At 45.3% G+C, this 19,568-nt stretch overlaps 1 protein-coding gene across 1 annotated transcript; it reads right to left on the bottom strand.

The window, feature by feature from the left end:
- Positions 1–5,857: 5,857 nt before the first annotated feature.
- Positions 5,858–18,980, bottom strand: Kiaa2012 (KIAA2012 ortholog). Its single transcript, XM_051190637.1, has 4 exons — positions 18,694–18,980; positions 17,201–17,467; positions 6,146–6,305; positions 5,858–6,063 (listed from the first exon to the last, which is right to left on the bottom strand). The coding sequence occupies exons 1-4, from the start codon at positions 18,775–18,777 to the stop codon at positions 5,858–5,860; spliced, it is 717 nt and encodes a 238-aa protein (XP_051046594.1). The 5' UTR covers positions 18,778–18,980.
- Between the last annotated feature and the right edge of the window lie 588 nt (positions 18,981–19,568).

Genomic DNA, 19,568 nt, shown 5'->3' with positions numbered 1-19,568 from the left:
AACCTCAAACATACCCCAGCGGCTCCATGGAAACGGCAGCCTGATGGTAGACACAGGGTCGCCCTGAGTGTCAGGGAAACAAGGGTGAAAGCTTTGCTTCTGGGAAATTGGGGACCCCAATTTCTTGCCCTCACTTCCTTATAGAGGTGGCTGGACCTCAGGTCAGAAAAAAAACGACAGTGGCCATTTCTGTGTCAAGTTCAAGGGATCCTGGGTGGTGACGGTGTGACAGTGTGAGCTGACCTGTACATAGCCTGGACTTGTAGCCACTGGATGCCAAATTGGAAACCTGGCCTTGGGGTTCCTGGGTGACTCCTGGTGGTTTGCTTGGGGAAGACCAGGCAGGACTGCTTAGGATTCACCCTGTCTGCAGCCTGCGGGGAGGATCCGAGTCAACAGATGACTGCAGCATAGTTAGCAAATCTTTCACCGATGGTTTAAAGGGTCCTGCAGCTATTTTCATCACCTAATCAAGGTAGATTTATTGCTGAAAGAGTCTGGCAAGCCTTCCTTGTTTGGAGCCAAGCTGTGGCAATACCTCCACTCCCAGCATGGAGCTCTGTGGAACAATATGATGCTTTTCTTTCAACCAGGGGCACTGGAAACCTTCAAGTGCCCTGCGTGAGATGGAGAGCTAGGTGTCTGGGACTCCTGAGCTTTCCCCAGAGCCTCACCTGCCTTTATCGTTCTCATCCTTGGTGTCATGGGTTCTAGAGTCAAGAGCCTGGGGTTGAGGGACAGGTCTCCCCTCCCCCTTCCTCTGCCTGAAAGGGGCTCTGGTTTAAAGTGATGCTGGATAAGACACAAGCTCAGATTCAAGTTCAGAAGTCTCTCTAGGTTTTATGGCTCAGGGAACTTAATGGATAGTCCAGGCCCATGTTGGTTTGTTTGCAATTCCATACCTAGTATATAGTGCTAAAGACCGTTTGAGGAATTGTGGAATGATCTTTTGATGCAAGCCAGACTGTAGATCCATTCTTCCTGATCAGATTCATGTAGAGTCAGATATACTTCTGAGGACAGAGGAAGCAAAACCCCAGCCAAAGGGGTACTCACTCAACAGCTGTGTACATCCGAGTGCGTAAGGTGGGTCAAGGGTAGACACAGGTCGCTTCTCTTGGGCTGTGTCACAGTGAGGTTGAATATGTGACTCATCCTCTGTGAGAGCAACAATTCTCAATATGGCATCACCTGGCTCAGTAGTTGATGCTTGACAGAACCAGACTTGCAAGAAAAGCACCTGACATCTTAACTGTTGAAAGGAGACCAAAGCCATGTACGTCCCTTTGTGTATCAAACATGGACTCGGACTATCCCAATCACATGCTTCAGGCTAGCAAGTTAGAATTGTCAGAGAGCTTTTACCCCATCACCTCACCCCCCATGATTTTTCTTGATTTTTCTTGATTACACACACATTCTCTCTCTCTCTCTCTCTCTCTCTCTCTCTCTCTCTCTCTCTCTCTGTCTGTCTGGATACCAAGCGTCTTCTTTTACTCCTCTTTTCCTGTCTCCCTCCCTCCCTCTATCTTTCCTTTTCTTTTCCTTCCTTCCTTCCTTCCTTCCTTCCTTCCTTCCTTCCTTCCTTCCTTCCTTCCTTTCTTTCCAGACAGAATATCTCTACACAGCCCTGGATGCCCTGGAGCTTACTATGTAGACCAAGCTGGCCTTGAACTCAGCACTGAGATTAAAGGTGTGCACTGTAATGCCTGGCCCTCTATCACTCTTCATCTTGGTTTTTGAACAGGTCCATCACTGACCGCAAAGTTCACCATCTCAGCTAACTGGTTAGCAAGCACTAGGCTTTTGTTGACATCCTTCCCTAACTGCTGGAGTTTCAGGTGCTCATGGCCAAACTTAGCCTTTAGATGGGTGCTGGGGATTTGAATTCAGGTTCTTTTGTTGACCAGCAAGTGGTTCTTACTGAGTCATCTTCCCAGCCCTCCTGTAATCTTTCACAAAAGCCCACAGGGAAAGGAGTGCAGACCCCACTGCTCCCTTTATACAGATGAACAAACTAAGGAAGTAGGGAGCATAGTTTGGCTCATTGTTGGGGATCTGAGCCTTATAACCAGGGCTTTTTCTACTTCTTCAGAAAAAAAAAAAAAGACAGAGGGAAGCTAAAACTAATGAAGTTAACAGTGGGGTCCAAGTTTCAGCCTCTAAATGCCATATAATTCTTTAAAATTTATATATATATATATATATATATATATATATATATATATATGCTTTTTGCCCGCCCCTGTGATCACAGACAATTGGGCATTGCGATTAGTAATTATACTGGAAAAAAAATCTAGGGAGGTCTGTAATTAACATTTATTGAGCACTTACTATGTGCCAAGGACTGCACTATCCTCTTGAACTCCCACATATGGTCCTATGAAGTATACATGGTGTGGTCACTCAGTTTTGTAAATGAGGAAACTGCTTCCCAGAGAGGTCATATGGCTTAGAATCCTGTGCTATCACCACCATCTCTCTGTTTTCTGCCTAATGATGACAGCTCCTTGGTAAATGGTGTCAGTGAAGTCATTGACCCCACAATTGTGAAGTCTTGATACCCCTCCCCAGGGAAAGTACTGCAAATCACAGCCCAATAAAACTGGAGACAGGGGGCCTGTGAGAGAGATGGCATAAAGCACAAATGCAATAGCTGTCCTCCCAGGGAAGGACAGAAGAGCAGGAGTCCCCACGTGGGGGCATTACCTAGGACATGGATTGTCCAGAAGCATGATTTCTTCAATGTTCTAAAGTCTAGTGGTTTAAGGAATTCCAACCCATGTTAACAAAGCACATAGAGACTTACACTATAAACAAAAGTATAAACGGATAAAGAGAAAGACAATCGCCAGACCAATTTGTTTTGTGGAGACAAGACAGAACCTGTGGACCAGGTTCTGACCAGAGTCTAGGGTGAAGTGAGCTGCATAGTGGGAGTGCTTGATAGCAGCAGCCTCTGAGGACTGGCCACATGCCACACTTCCTCTACTACCCCGAAAAGATCCCTTTCCCAAGAGAGAGCTTGTTCTGACATTGCCATTGTTTCTGGAAACTTTTGGATTTCAGACAATACCCTTATATGATGACAGGCACCTAGATTTTTCTCAAGAAAAATCTAGCTGAAGATGGATCATAATTTTCTGCGTAGTACTGAGTAGTGTTAGCGTGCTCATTACACAGATGAGCAAATGGAAACTCAGAGGGGTTAACTGACTTGCTCAAGAGTTTCCGTCTCATACATTAAGGGAGAACAAAGCAAAATGGATTCATGGCTCCCAAGTTTACATATTTATAAATTATTGTCACGAAAAAATGCACTCACACACATGTGCCCATGTAAAATCAAACATGCATGTACATGTGCACATCCCACTACACTACACAAAAAATAATGAAAACAACAGTGAACAGGTACCTTGTTCATAAGACGGTCTCTGTTGCATCCAAAATGAAGGGAAGACAGGCAGCAGATGGTATTTGGGGGGAACACCTGAAAGGTCCTGCCGGGGCCTGAGATGCTTGGGGACGCCAAACTGACTGTCCTGGAGCAGCACAGAGTCCTTGATGTGTCCTGAGGGGCAAGGCAGGAGTCACTGATGCAAAGTATGAAAACCAACCTAGAGTCCTGCGGAAAACTACACCTTCCCCACTTGCAGTGGTGTCGGCTTTGAACAGACATTAAGGAGGACATCGGAGGATGAGCAGGGTTAGAAAACTCAGGCGGAATGCATGGAAGCCTCCCTGTCAAGTGTCTCGGACGCTCTGGTTCTGAACCACACGAGCACTTTGTCCCACTTTACCGTTCCCAAGAACCAGGCCCTTGTTGGGAAACAAACAAAAGCACTGCTGCCTCCTGGGTGTTGACTAGGAGGCTTGCTCTGCTTTAGGAAGAGGGATCTAATCATAGTGGGCATGCCTTGTTTTCTTCTGTCATCATGCCACGACCATCAGCCTTCTGAACCTAATCCCGTCATTCTGTAGTATTTCTTGAAGTTTTGCGGATCGCCCACCCACCCTTAGGCCGCAGGGTAAACACAGAGAACCCGGCATAGATTTCTCGTAGCCGGTTGGAGAGATGGCTCTCTCTGTCCTCAACTCTAGCTCTAAGGATCAGTGTGATGTGAGACCAGAAGCTCAGCATTGGCAGGAATTGTTAGAAAAGCCTGTGTAGAAGATTCCAGCTTGCATATGCAGTCCAGATTTAAATCTTTGGATCTGTTTGTTTACATAAATGTGTGCACACACATGTGCATGTAGGTATGAAGCTAGAACGGGCATCATGAGAGGGCAGGAAAAAGTCTCGAGGGAGGTGGGAGACAGAGAAGGAAGGCAATGACGTAGTCAGGCAGAAGAGGGACCAACTGTGAAGGAAGATGGTTAAGGAGCAGCACTCTAGTGATGTGTGTACGAAGGTGCCCTGACGAAACACATTACTTTGTGTACTAATGCAGACATTAGCTGAAACAACTTTTAAAGCTGGGCATGGTGGCTCATGCCTTTAATTCTGATACTCAGACTGAAGCAGGAGGCTGTCTGTGAGTTTGATGCCAAACATCAATTTCCCAGGCCAGCCAGGGATATATGGTAAGACATTGTCGCAAAACAAACAAATAAAACAAACACACAAGCAAAAAGCTTTTAGAAAGGATGAAAAAGAAAGGAAACAGGCTGGAAGGGTGGAGTCGATTCATCACAGGGGCAGGCTGGAGTCGATTGAGAACTCGATAACATCACAAGGTGAGTGAGGGGAGAGAACTATGATGGAGGTGTTGGGATCTGGCTTCTCACTGGCCTCTCTTCCAGCCTGAGGGTCTACTTAAATAGAGACTTTAGCAAGGAGCTGTGGTCCCTGCACTTTTTCTTAGACCACACGTGCTAGCTAGATGATGCCATGGGTGGATCTGAGCTCTTTTTGCTGTTGTTTAAAAGCTGTTACCTGCAGGGTGTTGGTAGTGCAAGCCTTTGATCCCAGCACTCGGGAGGCAGAGGCAGGCAGATCTCTGTGAGTTCGAGGCCAGCCTGGTCTACAGAGTGAGTGCCAGTACAGGCTCCAAAACAATACAGAGAAACCCTGTCTTGAAAAACCAAAAGAAAAGCTGTTACCTTCCTTGAGAACACTGGGCCCAGGCTGTGTTTGGCACCATCCAGTAACAACACTTTTTGGTTAAGAAGCTCTTTCTCACAAGTGGTAAGTAAATAGAACAGCCAGTAACCATGGCACTACCTTGAAAGTAAAATCAACTGCCAGACAAGCCCACATCTCTCATTTGGTTTCAAGCCACCACTTACTGGGGCAGGGAACTGTTTTTTCTCCTTCCCCAGGTAAACCTATAAAACAGAAAGCAAGCCAGAATTTTCTGGTCCTGCATGTTGATACTGAAGGTACGGCAAGCAACAGAATGAGGTCTGGCACATCTTACCATCCATCTCTCATCCCCAGTGGTTTGCCAAATAAAATACAGGATGTCCAATTAAGTTTAAGTTTCAGATAAACAACGAATACTTTTTTACTAGAAATATGTCCCAAATATTGTGAGTTTCACTGTTTGTGTGGGTGTAGTGTGCCGAATCTGGCAATTCCAATTCCCACTTCAGGCTTTCATAAGTCCACAGGGTGCATTTGGGGTTTCTGTCAGGCGGAGGGAGTGACCGTCTCTCTCCTGAGGGGATTGTGCCAGAGGACCTGAGATGACCTCAGACAGGGAACTGGGGAATGCTGGGAAGAATGTGGAGCTGTGGGTACAGGAAGTATCTGCCTTCCGCGTCCTGCTCTGCTTCTGGCTAGCTGACCTTGGACGAATAAATACTTAGACCCCCTTTTTGTCTTATCTTGGGAACAGTGGGGTTTAAGTTAGAAGATCTCTGAGGGGTAGGTGGGGAACAGGTTCTGGATCGGGCTACGGATTGTGACGAGCTGAGATTGAAGAGTGTGTGAGCAGGGAGGGCCAAGTACTCTGGTGATGCAGATGTCAGCGAAGACGAAAGACAACAGCTGGGCTAGAGCCTGGACCACAGAGCCTGGAGACTGTGCCGTAGCGCGGAATTGGACTTTAAATTCTGATGTTTCCGGAATCAATGGAAAACACACCTTTACACCAAAGGGGGACTGGAGTTCACTCCCTCCCACTTTGCCACTGACCTGCACACTGGAGTCTGTACTTTGTATCAAGGGGCCATGTCTGTAAGAGGCCTCGGAGGTATCTCTTGGCCGAATACCCAGGCTGGATCTGCCGTTGACTCTGGCTCTCTGGCTTGCTTCGGAAGTAGAGGTAAGGTTGCCAGGCTCTGTCCTGCTCTCTCTGTGGGGACACCAATCGGGAAGTAGCACAGCGGCTGAGCCCTGAATCTCCTATTGATGTAGGATGGTTAGCCCAATCCTCATCAGCAATCCAGAGACTCCCAGAAGGTGCCAGAGGGCAGCAATGATAGATGTCTTGCCTAATAAACACAACCCAAGAGCCCAGAAGGCAAAACCCTGAAAGGTCCCTGAAGATAAGCAGTCAGAGGGGAAGGAAAAATGACAGATGCCAGACACCATCTTGGTATAGAGCTTTGGGAAAGAACAAAGCATCAGAAGAATTACTTCAGCTGGGGAAATCATGTCAGTCCCTTCAAAACAGCCCACATGCAATGGAAACAGTGTGCAAGGGGGTCTCAGCACTCAATGTTTTTCATGTGAAGACAGACAGACAGAGCCTATCCATGTTCACAGGGAACCTGCATTTTAAAAATATTTGATGCTGTAGTATTTCATTTCCTCTAGGGAGAATTTTCTGATTTTTTTCCCTCCCAAACCAGCTCCTCTGGGCAAGGCACATGGGGAACAAACAGATATCTACTGCTTGACCAGGGATTTATATTATATGGACAGTCTTTATTTCGTTGTAATCCTGTAAGTGGTGGGCATAGTTCAAATGACGTGGAAACCCTGAATAGCCACGTGGTAGGGGCACATGCCTTTAATCCCAGCACTCTGGAGGCAAAGGCAAGTTGGCTTTTGTGAGTTCTAGGCCAGCCTGGTCTACAGAGTGAGTTCCAGGATAGGCTACACAGAGAATAAATTTCGCCCATGGGAACTTTGGTTATATTTAAACCACAACAGATCATGGAAAGCACAACCAGCTGCCTGTGGAGTCAGACAGAACTCAGAGCTTCAAATTTCTCATCAGCACAAAGCCTCCTGCTCCCCAAGAACATTTGATCTCATCAATGGAGCAGGACTTAGCTCCATGCACCACCTAGAAAACAGAAGAATAAAAGATGGTTTGAAGCAGGTGCTTCATCCAATGTCCTGGAGAGTAAGAGCTATGAGACTAGAGTCCAGCATGTTCATGCTTGTTAGGATTCAGTAAAACCTGACTCCATGGCTAACACAAGGAGAAAGAAAGTGTGATAGCTCACATATCAAAAGGACCAACGTTTGGAGAGTAATGGGGCTGGTTAAATCAGAGGCTCGATGTCTCCTGAGTTGCACAGGCAGCAAGACCCTGTGTGCCTCTGAGAAGGCTTTCTCTTCAGTCTTACCAACATGCTGAGCCTGAACAATGGATGCCAGAGACAGAACACCCTGCAGAATCAGACTGAAGCTTAAGACTGCCTGTGGCAGTCTGCACCTGGAATTATGGTCAGGGTATCAGCATTCAAAGTTCATTCTGCCTCAGGACTTTATGACCACAGACAAGTCTCCGGAGCCTTTGTGGACCTCCCCAAAGTGGCACTAACAACTTGTTAGAAAGTTGATGATGTTTAGAATCACATGGCCTAAGAGATTTAGATTTCACAGGTCCCAGAAAGGCATTCTTCGGAAATTAGTAACTAAGTGAATACACAGTTCTACTCCCTGCTACACCACATCTCAGTCACCTAGCTTAAATAATTGCATCAACAAGATGAACACACTTCCTGTCTTTTAGGGCTGCCCACGGTCCATACTGTAGATTGAACCTAGTGCTTCCCACATGCTAGGCAAGTGCTCCATTACCAGCACATATCCCTAGCTTCCCCTTATCGCTCCTTTCTGTCTTGGGATTTCATTAAGTTGCCCAGGAAGGCTTTGAACTTGGGATCTTCCTGCTTCAGGCTCCCGAGTAAAGCAGGATTTCAGGCCTATGCTACCAGGCTCTTTCAGGAAGGCGTGTGTGTGTGTGTGTGTGTGTGTGTGTGTATGTGTGTGTGTGTGTGTGTTAGTCAAAGGACAACTTTGCTTTTTGCTTCCACCAAGCAGGCTTTCAGGTACTGTAAATAAAATCATGTGAGATGTGCCTTCCTAAGCCTAGTTCTGGCAAGGTGAGAGTTTGCTTCCTCTCAGTCCTCCTTCCTGATCTCCTGCCTGCCTGCCTTGCACGTGGGAACACGTTTCGGTTCTCCTAGCTCTGAGTGGGAATGAGAACACACTGAATGAAGGGGACTGCAAAGCAGCTTTGCCGGCGGCTCCTGCTGAGCACGTGTCCTTAGGCAAATTAATTACTTCCCAACTAATTTTGTTCAGTGTCCTCAGTGGAAAGGGTAAGGAGCTGAGGTGCTTAAAGTGTTCTAGACTTCTTTCTAGTAGGGGTCAACAATATTGCCTTTCTTTCTGCGCCTTGCCCAGGGTGCGGGGATCTCCGGAAAATTGTGAAATACTTCTTCCTCTGGCTGCCGCTCATTAACAGACTCCCAATTCATTTAGATTTCTTTGTTAACTGAACTCTTTTCCCAGAATCCCTTGCCTTTTGAAGTGACTGCATGGCCCAGTTCCGGACAGAGACATGGTACAGGAAGCTCTTGAGAGCTCCTGGAAATCCTGTCTTCCTCAAAGAAGGGATAGATATTCTGGCCAGCGTGTTGATGACTTTCTTTTTGTTTTGAGCCAAGGTGTGCTCTCCAGTTTCTTTAAGCTCTTATTTAGTTTCTCTTGGTAACTTCTTGAGTGACACCTGTGAAGTTAGTTAACAAAGCTACCTCATTGGATGAACAGAGGCATTGTGGGAGACCGCCCAGGGCGAGAGCTATTCCAATATGCATAATGTGAGTGGAAACAAGGCAAAAATCCAGAGGAATGGTCAGAATAATTACAACCTCTTAAAAGTGCATCTTACTAATGTATAATGATGGTGGAAAACAGAAAGACAAATATTAAAATGATGGAAGTAGCAATATTAGTCTGCTGGGCACAAGAATACACATCATTCTTTATATATATATAAAATCAAATTCCTAGCGATGTGGTTAGATTGTGTCTATAAAGAAGAAAAGTTAAGATTGAACTAACTTTATTGAAGCAACTCTCTTCTCTTCCATGTTTTCTGAGTCCTGTTTCCCTAAGAGCGGCTTACATGTAACCACCACTCAGAGGTTGCTTGAAAATAGAGAGGGAGACAGAAGGGAGCCTGGGAGGGAGTTTCTGGAAGAGGGAAATAAACATGGCAGCAGGAGGCTGGCTGTGGTGGGTTCAGACTGCTCCTCAGCCTGCCCTGGCTTTGCCCGTCAACCCTCTGCTGGCTTCTTGGGAGACAAGTAATTAGTATGCACAGAGCAGCCTGTTAGCCACTCCACCTTTAATGAGAGGCTTGCTGTGACAGGCTGCCTTTTCCATGTCTACCAGCCTATGAAGACAGAGGGGTGAAGGGGACTCCCAGGCTCCTGTGCCTAGCTTTGCATCTGCATCTGCTTTTCCCAGGATAGAAGGAGGCTGCTTAGGGCTTCTATGCCTGCTCAGGATGGCAGGGCACCAGGGAGGTCAGAATGGCCAGGCCAGCCAGCTGCTGCCATCCTGCAGAGTGGCCCAGGTTCTGTGTGTAGAGTCCACAGGGGGTGAAGAGAGATGCCTGGAAATGCCAGGGCTGGCAGGCAAAGTCCTCCACAATTCAGCCTTCACCAGACTCTTCAGATAGATTTTGCAGCCAAGAGTCCATGTCTATCTGATTCCCTTGTTTCTCTCTGCTTGCTCTGGGCTCCTGCTCTGGGTCTCTACTTATTTTTACCACAAGACCCTATTAAATTCATTCAAGAAGTCCCTTTCCTGGTCGGAGTGGGAAGATGCCACAAACATGGACAGCAAAGGCCCAGTTAGACAAATGAGTTTACTCCAAAGTCACATTCTCTGGCACAGCACCTCAACAGAGTGAAAAAGCCTCCAAATGGAGTGTTTATAGTATAAAGCATTTCTTCTGACAAAGGATTACAATCCAGAATGTAGTAGGAATTCAAACAAGTTAATAAGAATCCAGTTTAAAAATGGGCAGTTTAGCTGGGCGGTGGTGATCCATATCTTTAATCCTAGCACTCTTGAGGCAGAGGCAGGATGATCTCTGAGTTCCAGGCCAGCCTGCAGAGTGAGTGCCAAGACAGCCAGAGCTACACAGAGAAACCATGTCTCAAGGAGTGTGTGTGTATGTGTGTGTGTGTGTGGGGGGGCAATTTATGCAGACACTTCTCAAAAGAAAACTATTTAATGCCATTAGCATCAGAGACATGCAAATCAAAACTTCAATGAGAGATCACCTCACCCCAATTAGAAAAGCTATTAATACAAAGAAAAAAAGAGGGCCAGGAAGAGAGTTCAGGGGCTAGAAGGGGCTAGAAGAGTTTGATGCTAAGCTTGATGAGCTGGGTTCAATCCTTGGGATCTACATGGTAGGAGGAGGGAACCCACTCCCAAAAGCTGTCCTCTGAATTACTCATACACACAAACAAACACAAAATAGTACACACAATTTTTAAAAAGACAAAAAACATAGGGTCTGGGGATGTAGCTTCATTATTAGAGTGTTTGCTAGTATTCTGGGGCCTTAGGTTCTATCTCCGGCTGCACAAACCAGACATAGTGTGTTTATCTGTAAGCCTAGTCCCCTAGAGATAGGAGCTAGAGGGTCAGAAGTTCAAGGTCATTCTTAGCTACACGGTGAGTTTGAGAACAGATACAAGATCTGGTCTTTAAAAAATGACAAAAATGACCCAATAACAAATACTGGTGAGGTATGGAACAAAGAAAAATGTTGTCTCTGCTGATGGGAGTGTAAATCAGTATAGCCACTGAGAACAGAGTGGCTATCCCCGCAAACACTGGAAACAGATGCACTACATAATCCAATCCACTACTCAGCAGTGCCTGAAGAAAACAAAATCACATACCTGTATTCTCATGTTTATTTGGGCATCAATGGTTAAGACAGAGAATTGTCCTAGATGCCCATCAACAGATGAATGGACATCTTTCTCCTATGTGTTTTGGGAGCCTGTAGGAAAGTCCTTGCACCCACAGATCTCCAGAAAAACCAGGAATGTTAAGCACACAGGATTGTCCTCTCAAAGAAATGGATGCAGAACCGGTTTTTCATTCAGAGAGCTGGGCGTTGGAGGTGATTAACAGCCTGGTGAGTGCGTTATCTGTTGGGCCAGGCCATATCAAGCTCCTACAACCAGGACCGGAGATACCTAATAATCCAAATGACCCTTACATTATCTGTATAGCCAGGGGCTTACCTGGCTCCCAAACCAGGACCAGAGGTGGCTAATAGCCCAAATGACCTCTAGATATCTTTATGACCAGGCCAGACCCTTCTTCCTTAGGCCCTTAAGCTAGTACAGGTAGCCTATCTCTAGAACCCATCTTCTTGGAAGAAATGACATGTCCCCTGAGTTGAGTTTCTATGTAATTATACTTCTTGTGCCCTGGGGATTGTATTACACCAGGAAACTTTTTCCCTCCTAAATTATACCTAGTTTAAATATACTGGCAATGCACTGCCTGGCATTAGACTTCTCTAGAAGGTTGGATGGAGGTTGACCACGTCAATTTGAACCAAATTTTCATTCTCACCCAATTCACAGTTCATTTCCCTGCCTGACATCTGCAGAAAGCCCCTCACTTGTGGATGCTGTACGTAGACCAGAATGTAGAATAGTGAGATTAGATGTAGAAGTGCATGTTGGGAGGAGGTAGGAAGGATACAGAAAGAGAAAGTTCTGGTGTTCTACCTATTTCATCAATAACTCAAAGGCTCCAAACAGAAAGTGATGCTAAGCCATGTCAAATGCCAGCTATCCTATTTGCACACATACATCTGTAAGCAGACATTACCACACCATACCTCACAAATCTGTATTGTGTGTTAGTCAAAAATTAATGTGTGCATGATTATTTGTTGTTGTTTCTAGTTTTGAATTTTAGGAGACTTACTGTACTGTCCAGGTTGGTCTTGAACTTTTGGGTTTAAAAGATTTTCTTGCCTCAGCCAGCTGGGTATGTGGGACTATAGATGCAGGACACTGTGCTGGCTTTATAAGAGGTTTAAGACAGGGACTAGAGCAGAGTGGTGATGGCACACACCTTTAATCTCAGCACTCGGGAGGCAGAGACAAGAGGATCTCTGTGAGTTCAAGTCTTGCCTGGTCTACAGGGTGAATTCCACAATAGGCTCCAAAACTATAGAGAAACTCTGCCTCAAAAAACAAACAAACAAACAAAAAGACAGAGATTAGAAAGATGGCTCAATGGTTAAGATCATTGACTGTTCTTCCAAAAGATCTCAGATCAGTTCCCAGCACCCACATGGCAGCGTACAACTATCTGTAACAGTTTCAGGGGATCTGGTCCTCTTCTGGCCTGGAAGGGTCTGCATGCAAGTGATACACATATACACATGCCGGGAAAAATCCCATACTAAGAAAATAATTATATATATATAATTTATATATATATAAAGAGGTTTAGGACAATGTTTAAGGGAAACTAGATGAAATGGTAAGTCCAGGATGTCTGAATGTCAGAGGGGATGCTAATTCTCCTGATTTGATCACTACACAGTTATTTTGGTTAATTTTGTTTCTTCAAGACAGCGTTTCTCTATAGCTTTGGAGCCTGTCCTGCAACTCGCTCTGTAGACCGAGGCGTGTGCTACCACCATCCCAGTCTAGTCCCTGTCTTAAACCTCTGGCTAATCACAACATTTTATATGTGTATTGAAGCATCACACTGTGCCCATAAATATATAATAATAATTAAATACTAATACAACAATCACAAAGCTCACCCTCTTTAATTGTTCTACAGCATTAAGTTATACTGCAGCATTAAGTTATGCCTGTCAAGTGTCACTGAGACATAAAGTAGCTTTCTTCACCGGGCTGTGCATTCCTGTTGGTGAAGGGTGTGGCTCCCCACAACAACACTGGCAATGAATATGCTCCCTCAGCCGCTATCTGTTGGTTATCTGCTATGTATTAGGCATTGTCCTGGGTGCTGCTTGGTTGTTTCTTAGCCCAGCTGAATGGGCGAGACCTGGTCTCTTTGAAGCTGACTCCCTAAGCCCCAGTTTTGTAAATGTTTTAAGTGTGAAAATAGATGGTAGTAATGATTGCACAATAATGTGAATGGATTTAATGCCAGTATATCATGAACATAAAAAGGGTAAAATGTGTGTGTGCTTAAACATGACAGAAAAATAGTATAAGCCTTATAAAGTTGTGAGAATTAAATAAGGCCAAAACACAATTAAAATGATAACAGGTATAGCAGTTCTCGGTATTAGTCATTGCTATAAACATTCTCCAGAGCCAGGGAGATGGCTCAGCAGGTAAAGGTGTTAGCTGTGCAAGCCTTCTGACCTGAGTGTGATCCCTGAAACCCGTATAAAATATCTGAACACCATGGTATGAATCTGCAATCCTGGCATTCCTGTAGTGAGATGGGAGGTAGAGACAGGAAGCGAGACTGGAGAACAGAGCTAAAGGGGACATGTTAAAAGTACCAATAGATCCACAAAATTCTGAAAACATTAAGAATGAGAGAGAAGTAAGGAAACAATCTGAAAATTAATTTATCTGACAATTTTAGAATTTTTTTAGGATTCAGTTGTGCTTCAAGAGCATAGCCGTGATTTTCACTTAAAAATGGACCCCAATTATGACTATCTGGGTTTACAGCAAAGTGACTTCTAAATATGGAGACATTGAATCCATGAAAGTCATCAGGAGTGGTTTTAACTTGCCGTTGGTTTAAAACAAAATAAAAACCAAGAGAAAGCCTATAGAGGCCTGGGAACGCTGAAGTCCAGTCTTTTGAGGACATTGACCTTTAGGAAACTGAATCATCAGAAAAACTGCCAAGTGGACCCAGCGATGTCACTACATGTGTGCCCCCAGACTGGCACACACAGCTGGAGGCACTGTGCATTTGACACACAATCCTATCTCCCTGTGCTATGCTCTTTCTAGATCTGTGTGGGCCTTGGATATTTGGTTCTAACCCTTGGCGCAGCCAGAACATTCGGCAAGCGTCACTGTCATGTGCTCTCCCTTCAGCCTTGTTTGCCTCCACATCCGGGCTCCTTTACCTGTGAGTGTAGTCTTTCTAAATATTGGTCTCCCTTATTTAGACAAAGACAGAGTGGCCCAGCGGAAGATAATGTGGCTAATGGTGGCTCAGTTTACATCATCGTTTGCTGAGCGGGGTTCAACCACTGCCCCGAGGCCCCAGCACCGTGCTTGGTTCCCCTCCACCTACAGCAGATTCAGGGTCATGGCAAACACTCAAGAATGTTTCAACATTAGTATTTTAAATTTATTTTGTTTTGTTTCTCAAGACAGGGTAGCCCTGGCTGTTCTGGAACTCACTGTAGACCAGGCTGGTCTCGAACTCACAGAGATCTGCCTGCCTCTGCCTCCTGAGTGCTATACCGCTACTGCCAGCAATTGTGCTGAGCCGCGTAGGGTATCAACCCTTTTTAAGCTTCCCCCAAAATGTCCCTTAGAAAAATCATGTGACTTTTCAGTTAGAATGACTATGACAATTTCTCCATAGCCTTTGGAAGTGGGTGTTAGGCTCCTGAGTTTCTAGAGTCTACAGCTTCCCTTTCCAAAGCTGGCCTCTGTTAAGTATTCATCTTCCTGAATCCCAGGTTCCTTGAATTGTTTCCCTTTTAAAATTTACAATACTATGTTTCCTAACATCATCCTAACATTTCTGCCTGTTATATTCCAAAGCCTTCTGTATACCATTTTCCTTCCAGGGATTGGGAATTGGACTGTATTGCTGTTTCCTACAAATTTGAGTCATGCCTGGAAGATAGGTCCAAGAGGGAAAGAATTTCTCTTCTCTGTGGAGCCCAAATTTCACCAAAGACAGAGAGAACTGTCTCTAGGGGAACAACCAATTTTATAAATTAATAAATTCCCTGTTTCCCTGAAAATAAATAAATAAATAACACGTAGCCATAAGGATAGGTAATTCAAGGCTGCTGAAAGTGCTCTCTGTCTAGGAAGTGAGTTATTCTAGTCAGGGAAAGCAAAAACTATATAAGTATTTAAATATAGAAGGGGTCTGGCAGATGGCTCAGGGTAAAAAGAGGTGGTTGCCACCAAGCCGGGTAACCTTTGATGGCCTGAATTTGGTCCCTGGAGCTTATATGGTGGGAGGAATTTATTCTCTGACCTTCACACTCATGCCGTGGCATATGTACCCTCACAAACAAACAAACGTTAAACACAAACGAAATTTAGGGTATTTTCTACACAGGTGATTGGAGTGTGCAGAACTCAAACAGATATTGAGACAACATTGAGATCTGCAACCTCAGGAGTTGATTCCACCCTATTCTAGAAGGACAAAGAGAAGGGCAGGGTAAGGATTACCCACAAGAGCTTGGAACTGGTGTGGGCCTGTTTGCTGGATGCTGGATGCTGGACTACAGAGGACTGCAGGTGTTTCTTGTCTTCTGTGTTTTCCTTTTTCTCCCTCCCCACTCTTCTCCCAATGTACACTATTGGCAAAGAGCAGTAACACAGATGTTTCTGGAATTATATGGAGCCTGTGTTTGACCATATGAACAGAGCAGAGCAAGAGAAGGGTGTGGAGAACTAATGGGCCCTGCCCAGTGATCTCTGGAGTCCCTTCAAGTCCATAGACAGTAGGATATCCACGCTAGCCATGGAGAGGTCAGAAGACCTGAGTTTGAGTCCTGACTCTCACTCACTGACCTCAGGAAGTCACACCCCTTAGAGCTTCAGCTTCCTTATCTGCAAGAGCCGGTAGGGAGCTGAAGCAGGAAGATGAAGTGTTGGTGGCCAGCCTGGGCTACACAGTGAGACCCCATCTTTAAAAGATGGAGATGTGGGGGCAAGGAAGTTTGCTGAGAAGAACCATGTCTCACAGGGGAATTGGGAGGGTCAAATTAAACAATAGCTTGAAGAAACAGTAAACATTTAACTAACATTTCCTTTTCATTCAAGGATTTATGATTTCATGGTAAGGAGCAGTGTGGTGTTTGGTCAAGGCCATTACATCCTTTTGGAGGGTCTGCCTGCAGTTGGATATGTGATGAAGGTGCCTGTAATCAAAGTGGGAGACGAGCTAAGTAACACTGAAAGCATGTACAACCAGCTCACACTGTGCTTGCCCTATAGGAGAGGTACCCACTGGATGCTCTAAGAGACTAGCTTCCAATGTACACTGGGATGGGGGGTGAACGTCTCTTAGGGAAATAGAAGGAGACTGTGAGGGACACGTGTTTTGAAGGATGTGTAAGACTTATGTAGAGGTTTGCCTAAAAGTTTAGTTGAGAGAGGTTGTTGGGGTGAGCTAGTCTGCATCAGGAGGGGTCTTGAGGGGTCCATCATTGAGGTGGTGGGATGAAGAAGTGGAGTGTAGGGCTAGACCTGGAAGAGTGAACCAGTGTGTGAAGGGCCTGGTGTCAAAGGCTAAATAAAGTTTTATTAGGGCTGAGAGACTTTGAAAGTAGGGAGTAACCCACCATCTCCAAGCTAGAACTTCTGAGTGACACATCACAGACTGTCTCAGGGGCCATGCGTGCATCTCAACACATCAGATAATGAGAGTCAGAGGAAAACAGAGATTCCCCTTAATAGTAAACGCAGAATGGGAAAAGTAGTTAATTTCTGCTGATGCCAAAAGGCTCAAGGTAAATATTCAAAGCATTATCATTTCCACAAGTAGGAACACCAGAGGTCGAATAATAATGTTCCTGGCTGTGAGGCAGGGTTTCGTGGGTTCTGATTACAGTCTGGGCAAATGCTTCTCACTTTTGAAGTTCCCCCATATATGATCTGTGAGCCTTATGACAGTTCTTGGCATATGGGTCAAGATAACAAACCTGGGGTCTGAATTTTGTACCTTTCCTCCCTCGGAACCAAGAAGTTACGTTCAAAGCTGCAAGCGTATTTATGTACAAGCCACCAGCACCTTTCCCAAACCCACCTGTCTCCTTCCATATGCCAAAATGGCTTCTTTGAGGTCTTGCAGCGTGTGCAGTTCAAGGCCTGGCTTCTTCCTGTGACCTCTTCTCCTCTCTTTGGGTGTCCATGCTGATACAGCTAGCCCCTCCGAGTACAGGATCAGCGCCCCCTTCCTTGTGCTGAAGGTCTTAGGAAGAAAGAGGCTCCAGGAGTGCTGGCTGCCACTGTCCCCATCCTGGGATTTGCTAACCAGGACATAGTCTTCCGGAGACTTCCAGTTCAAATAGTCCTTTAAGGAAAGGAAAATGCCTTGATCAAGGCCCTGCAGAAGACCCTTCAGCAATTATTGTCTGTGCAGTTTTTGGCTTTCTAAACTATATATCATTTATGTGTGCACATGCATACAAATGGGCCATGGCATGTACAGAGGTGAGAGGACAGTGTGTGGGCATCAATTTTTGCTTTCCACTTCATGGGCTAAAGTCCTATCCATACCTACATTTAATTAAAAATAATAAACGAAATCTTAAAATACACACACACACACACACACGGGGGGGGGGGGAGCCCAATACAACAACAAAAGTTAGTAGAACCTACTATACAAATTCATTTTATTACATAAGAACTGTACCTGCCTACAGGCTTTCAGCAGAGCACAGTGTAGGCTACAGGCTAGTTATATTTCCTGGTATGCAAACCAGTAGTCAGAATAATCAAGGACAGTAAATAACTTGGCAATTAGACTTGAACTAGTGACCAGTTTAACTATGAGAAACTACTTCAACCCACTACCATTCCAGCTATGCACAGAGAAGCTATCTATATATTCCAGCCTGTGGAATGTTGCCTAATTTGGCGACATATACATACATACATACATACATACATACATACATATATATATATGAACCTATAAGGTAGCTATGTATTTATAAATGTATGCCATTGAAGTCCTTTGGAACTTTATTCATCTTTTAACACAGTAAAGGTCAAGTATCATGGCAAACTACCACAACGACGGAGATCTCTGACCCAGGAATTTACAAAGTTCCCCCAATGTGTTTATTGTTCCTGGCAGTCTTCAGGAATAAAAGCTCCAGCACAACAAGGGGCTTTTTGCCACCTCTTTAAAATCTTCTAAAATGAGATTTGTTTTGGCCTCCATTAAATATGAATCCTATGGGTTGAATTCCACAAAGTTCAAAAAAGCCATTGAAAGGCACAAATACAGTATTTTAACCACTGAGCATGGCTCCTAAAAGCCAACAGTAGTCGGCTCTCCAAATTTCTCCTGCAGACCAGGTGGGAATTCTGATCTTGAACCAAATGTCCAGGCTCCGGACAATCTAGATTCTCCTTCAGGCTCAAGCAAAGGCATCAGGGAGTGAGAACAAGGAAGGCAGGCTGTTTCCGTGGCAATTACGGGGGTCAAACAAAAAGAGGGAAGATCTACCCATGACCACCTCCCCAAACTCAAAATGTGCTCCTCCTCCCCCAAGCTCTCAGACTCACCTCTGGTTCAAAATAGACTTCCAACTTCTGTCTGTTCTGGACCAACTTCCCATGTCCCCGGCTCAGGAGAGAGAGCGTGAGCATGCTTCGTCCCTGACTACTCCCTCTCAAGGGTGGTCCATCTCAGTTTTGAAGGCTGAAAACTGGCCACAGCTCAGGGTTTCCAAAACTCAAGAGCAAACCAAAGGAGACCATGAACATTGGGCCTTTTATGAAATATGTTTCCCCTCTTACAGAGACCCAGTAACATCCAGCCACAGTTTAGACAGAGTGCATCTTTGTGGAGAGAATAAGTATATGGCTCCTCAGACAGCAGGCTGTGTACTCTCTGCTGCTCTGAGCCCTTGTTGTCCCTGAGACCTGGTTGCTCTGCTACAGGCTGCAAATCTGGGCTAAGGCACCATCCTTCTCATTGTGAATGGAGGTTGTTTCCTGGTTGCTATGGCAGCATAGGGAAATGAAGTCCTTTAACCCAGGCAAAGGCACTGCTAGTTCACTGGCTGGGGTGGGGGGTGGGGAGCTAGCTGTCCACTGGACACTGAAGGGACCAGACTCACATACCAAGTCCTGGGGGTAAGCAGGTGGGGTGGGAAGCCGTGTTGGGGTGTTTTTCTTTCTGGTGTGTGTTCCTCTTGTTTTTAACAAGTGTCTTCCCTTTCCCCTGACATGTGAGGTTGTCACTGTGAGTCTGTCACTGACAGACTCAGAACTCTAGGTCACCATAAGCCATCTGTGAAGTGTCCTTTGGCTGTGCCCCAGGATCCCCTGAACCAGACAGGAGGACTCATTTTACTAATGGCTGAACATTTTAGTTACACACACACACACACACACACACACACACACACACACACACACACACCCTGGGGACCATA

Source organism: Phodopus roborovskii, unplaced genomic scaffold (genome assembly GCF_943737965.1).
Source record: "Phodopus roborovskii unplaced genomic scaffold, PHOROB, whole genome shotgun sequence".
Taxonomy (NCBI): domain Eukaryota; kingdom Metazoa; phylum Chordata; class Mammalia; order Rodentia; family Cricetidae; genus Phodopus; species Phodopus roborovskii.
This window is presented reverse-complemented; position numbering and strand designations above follow the sequence as displayed.

What these genes read in the sequence shown, in the direction of transcription:
- Kiaa2012 (XM_051190637.1), bottom strand. Translation starts at nt 18,777, where the DNA reads ATGCTCACGCTCTCTCTCCTGAGCCGGGGACATGGGAAGTTGGTCCAG. An exon ending in AAGTCTATTTTGAACCAGAG is followed by an intron (nt 17,468 to 18,693) that starts GTGAGTCTGAGA and finishes CTTTCCTTAAAG; the next exon opens with GACTATTTGAACTGGAAGTC. An exon ending in GTACAGACTCCAGTGTGCAG is followed by an intron (nt 6,064 to 6,145) that starts GTCAGTGGCAAA and finishes CGGAAACATCAG; the next exon opens with AATTTAAAGTCCAATTCCGC.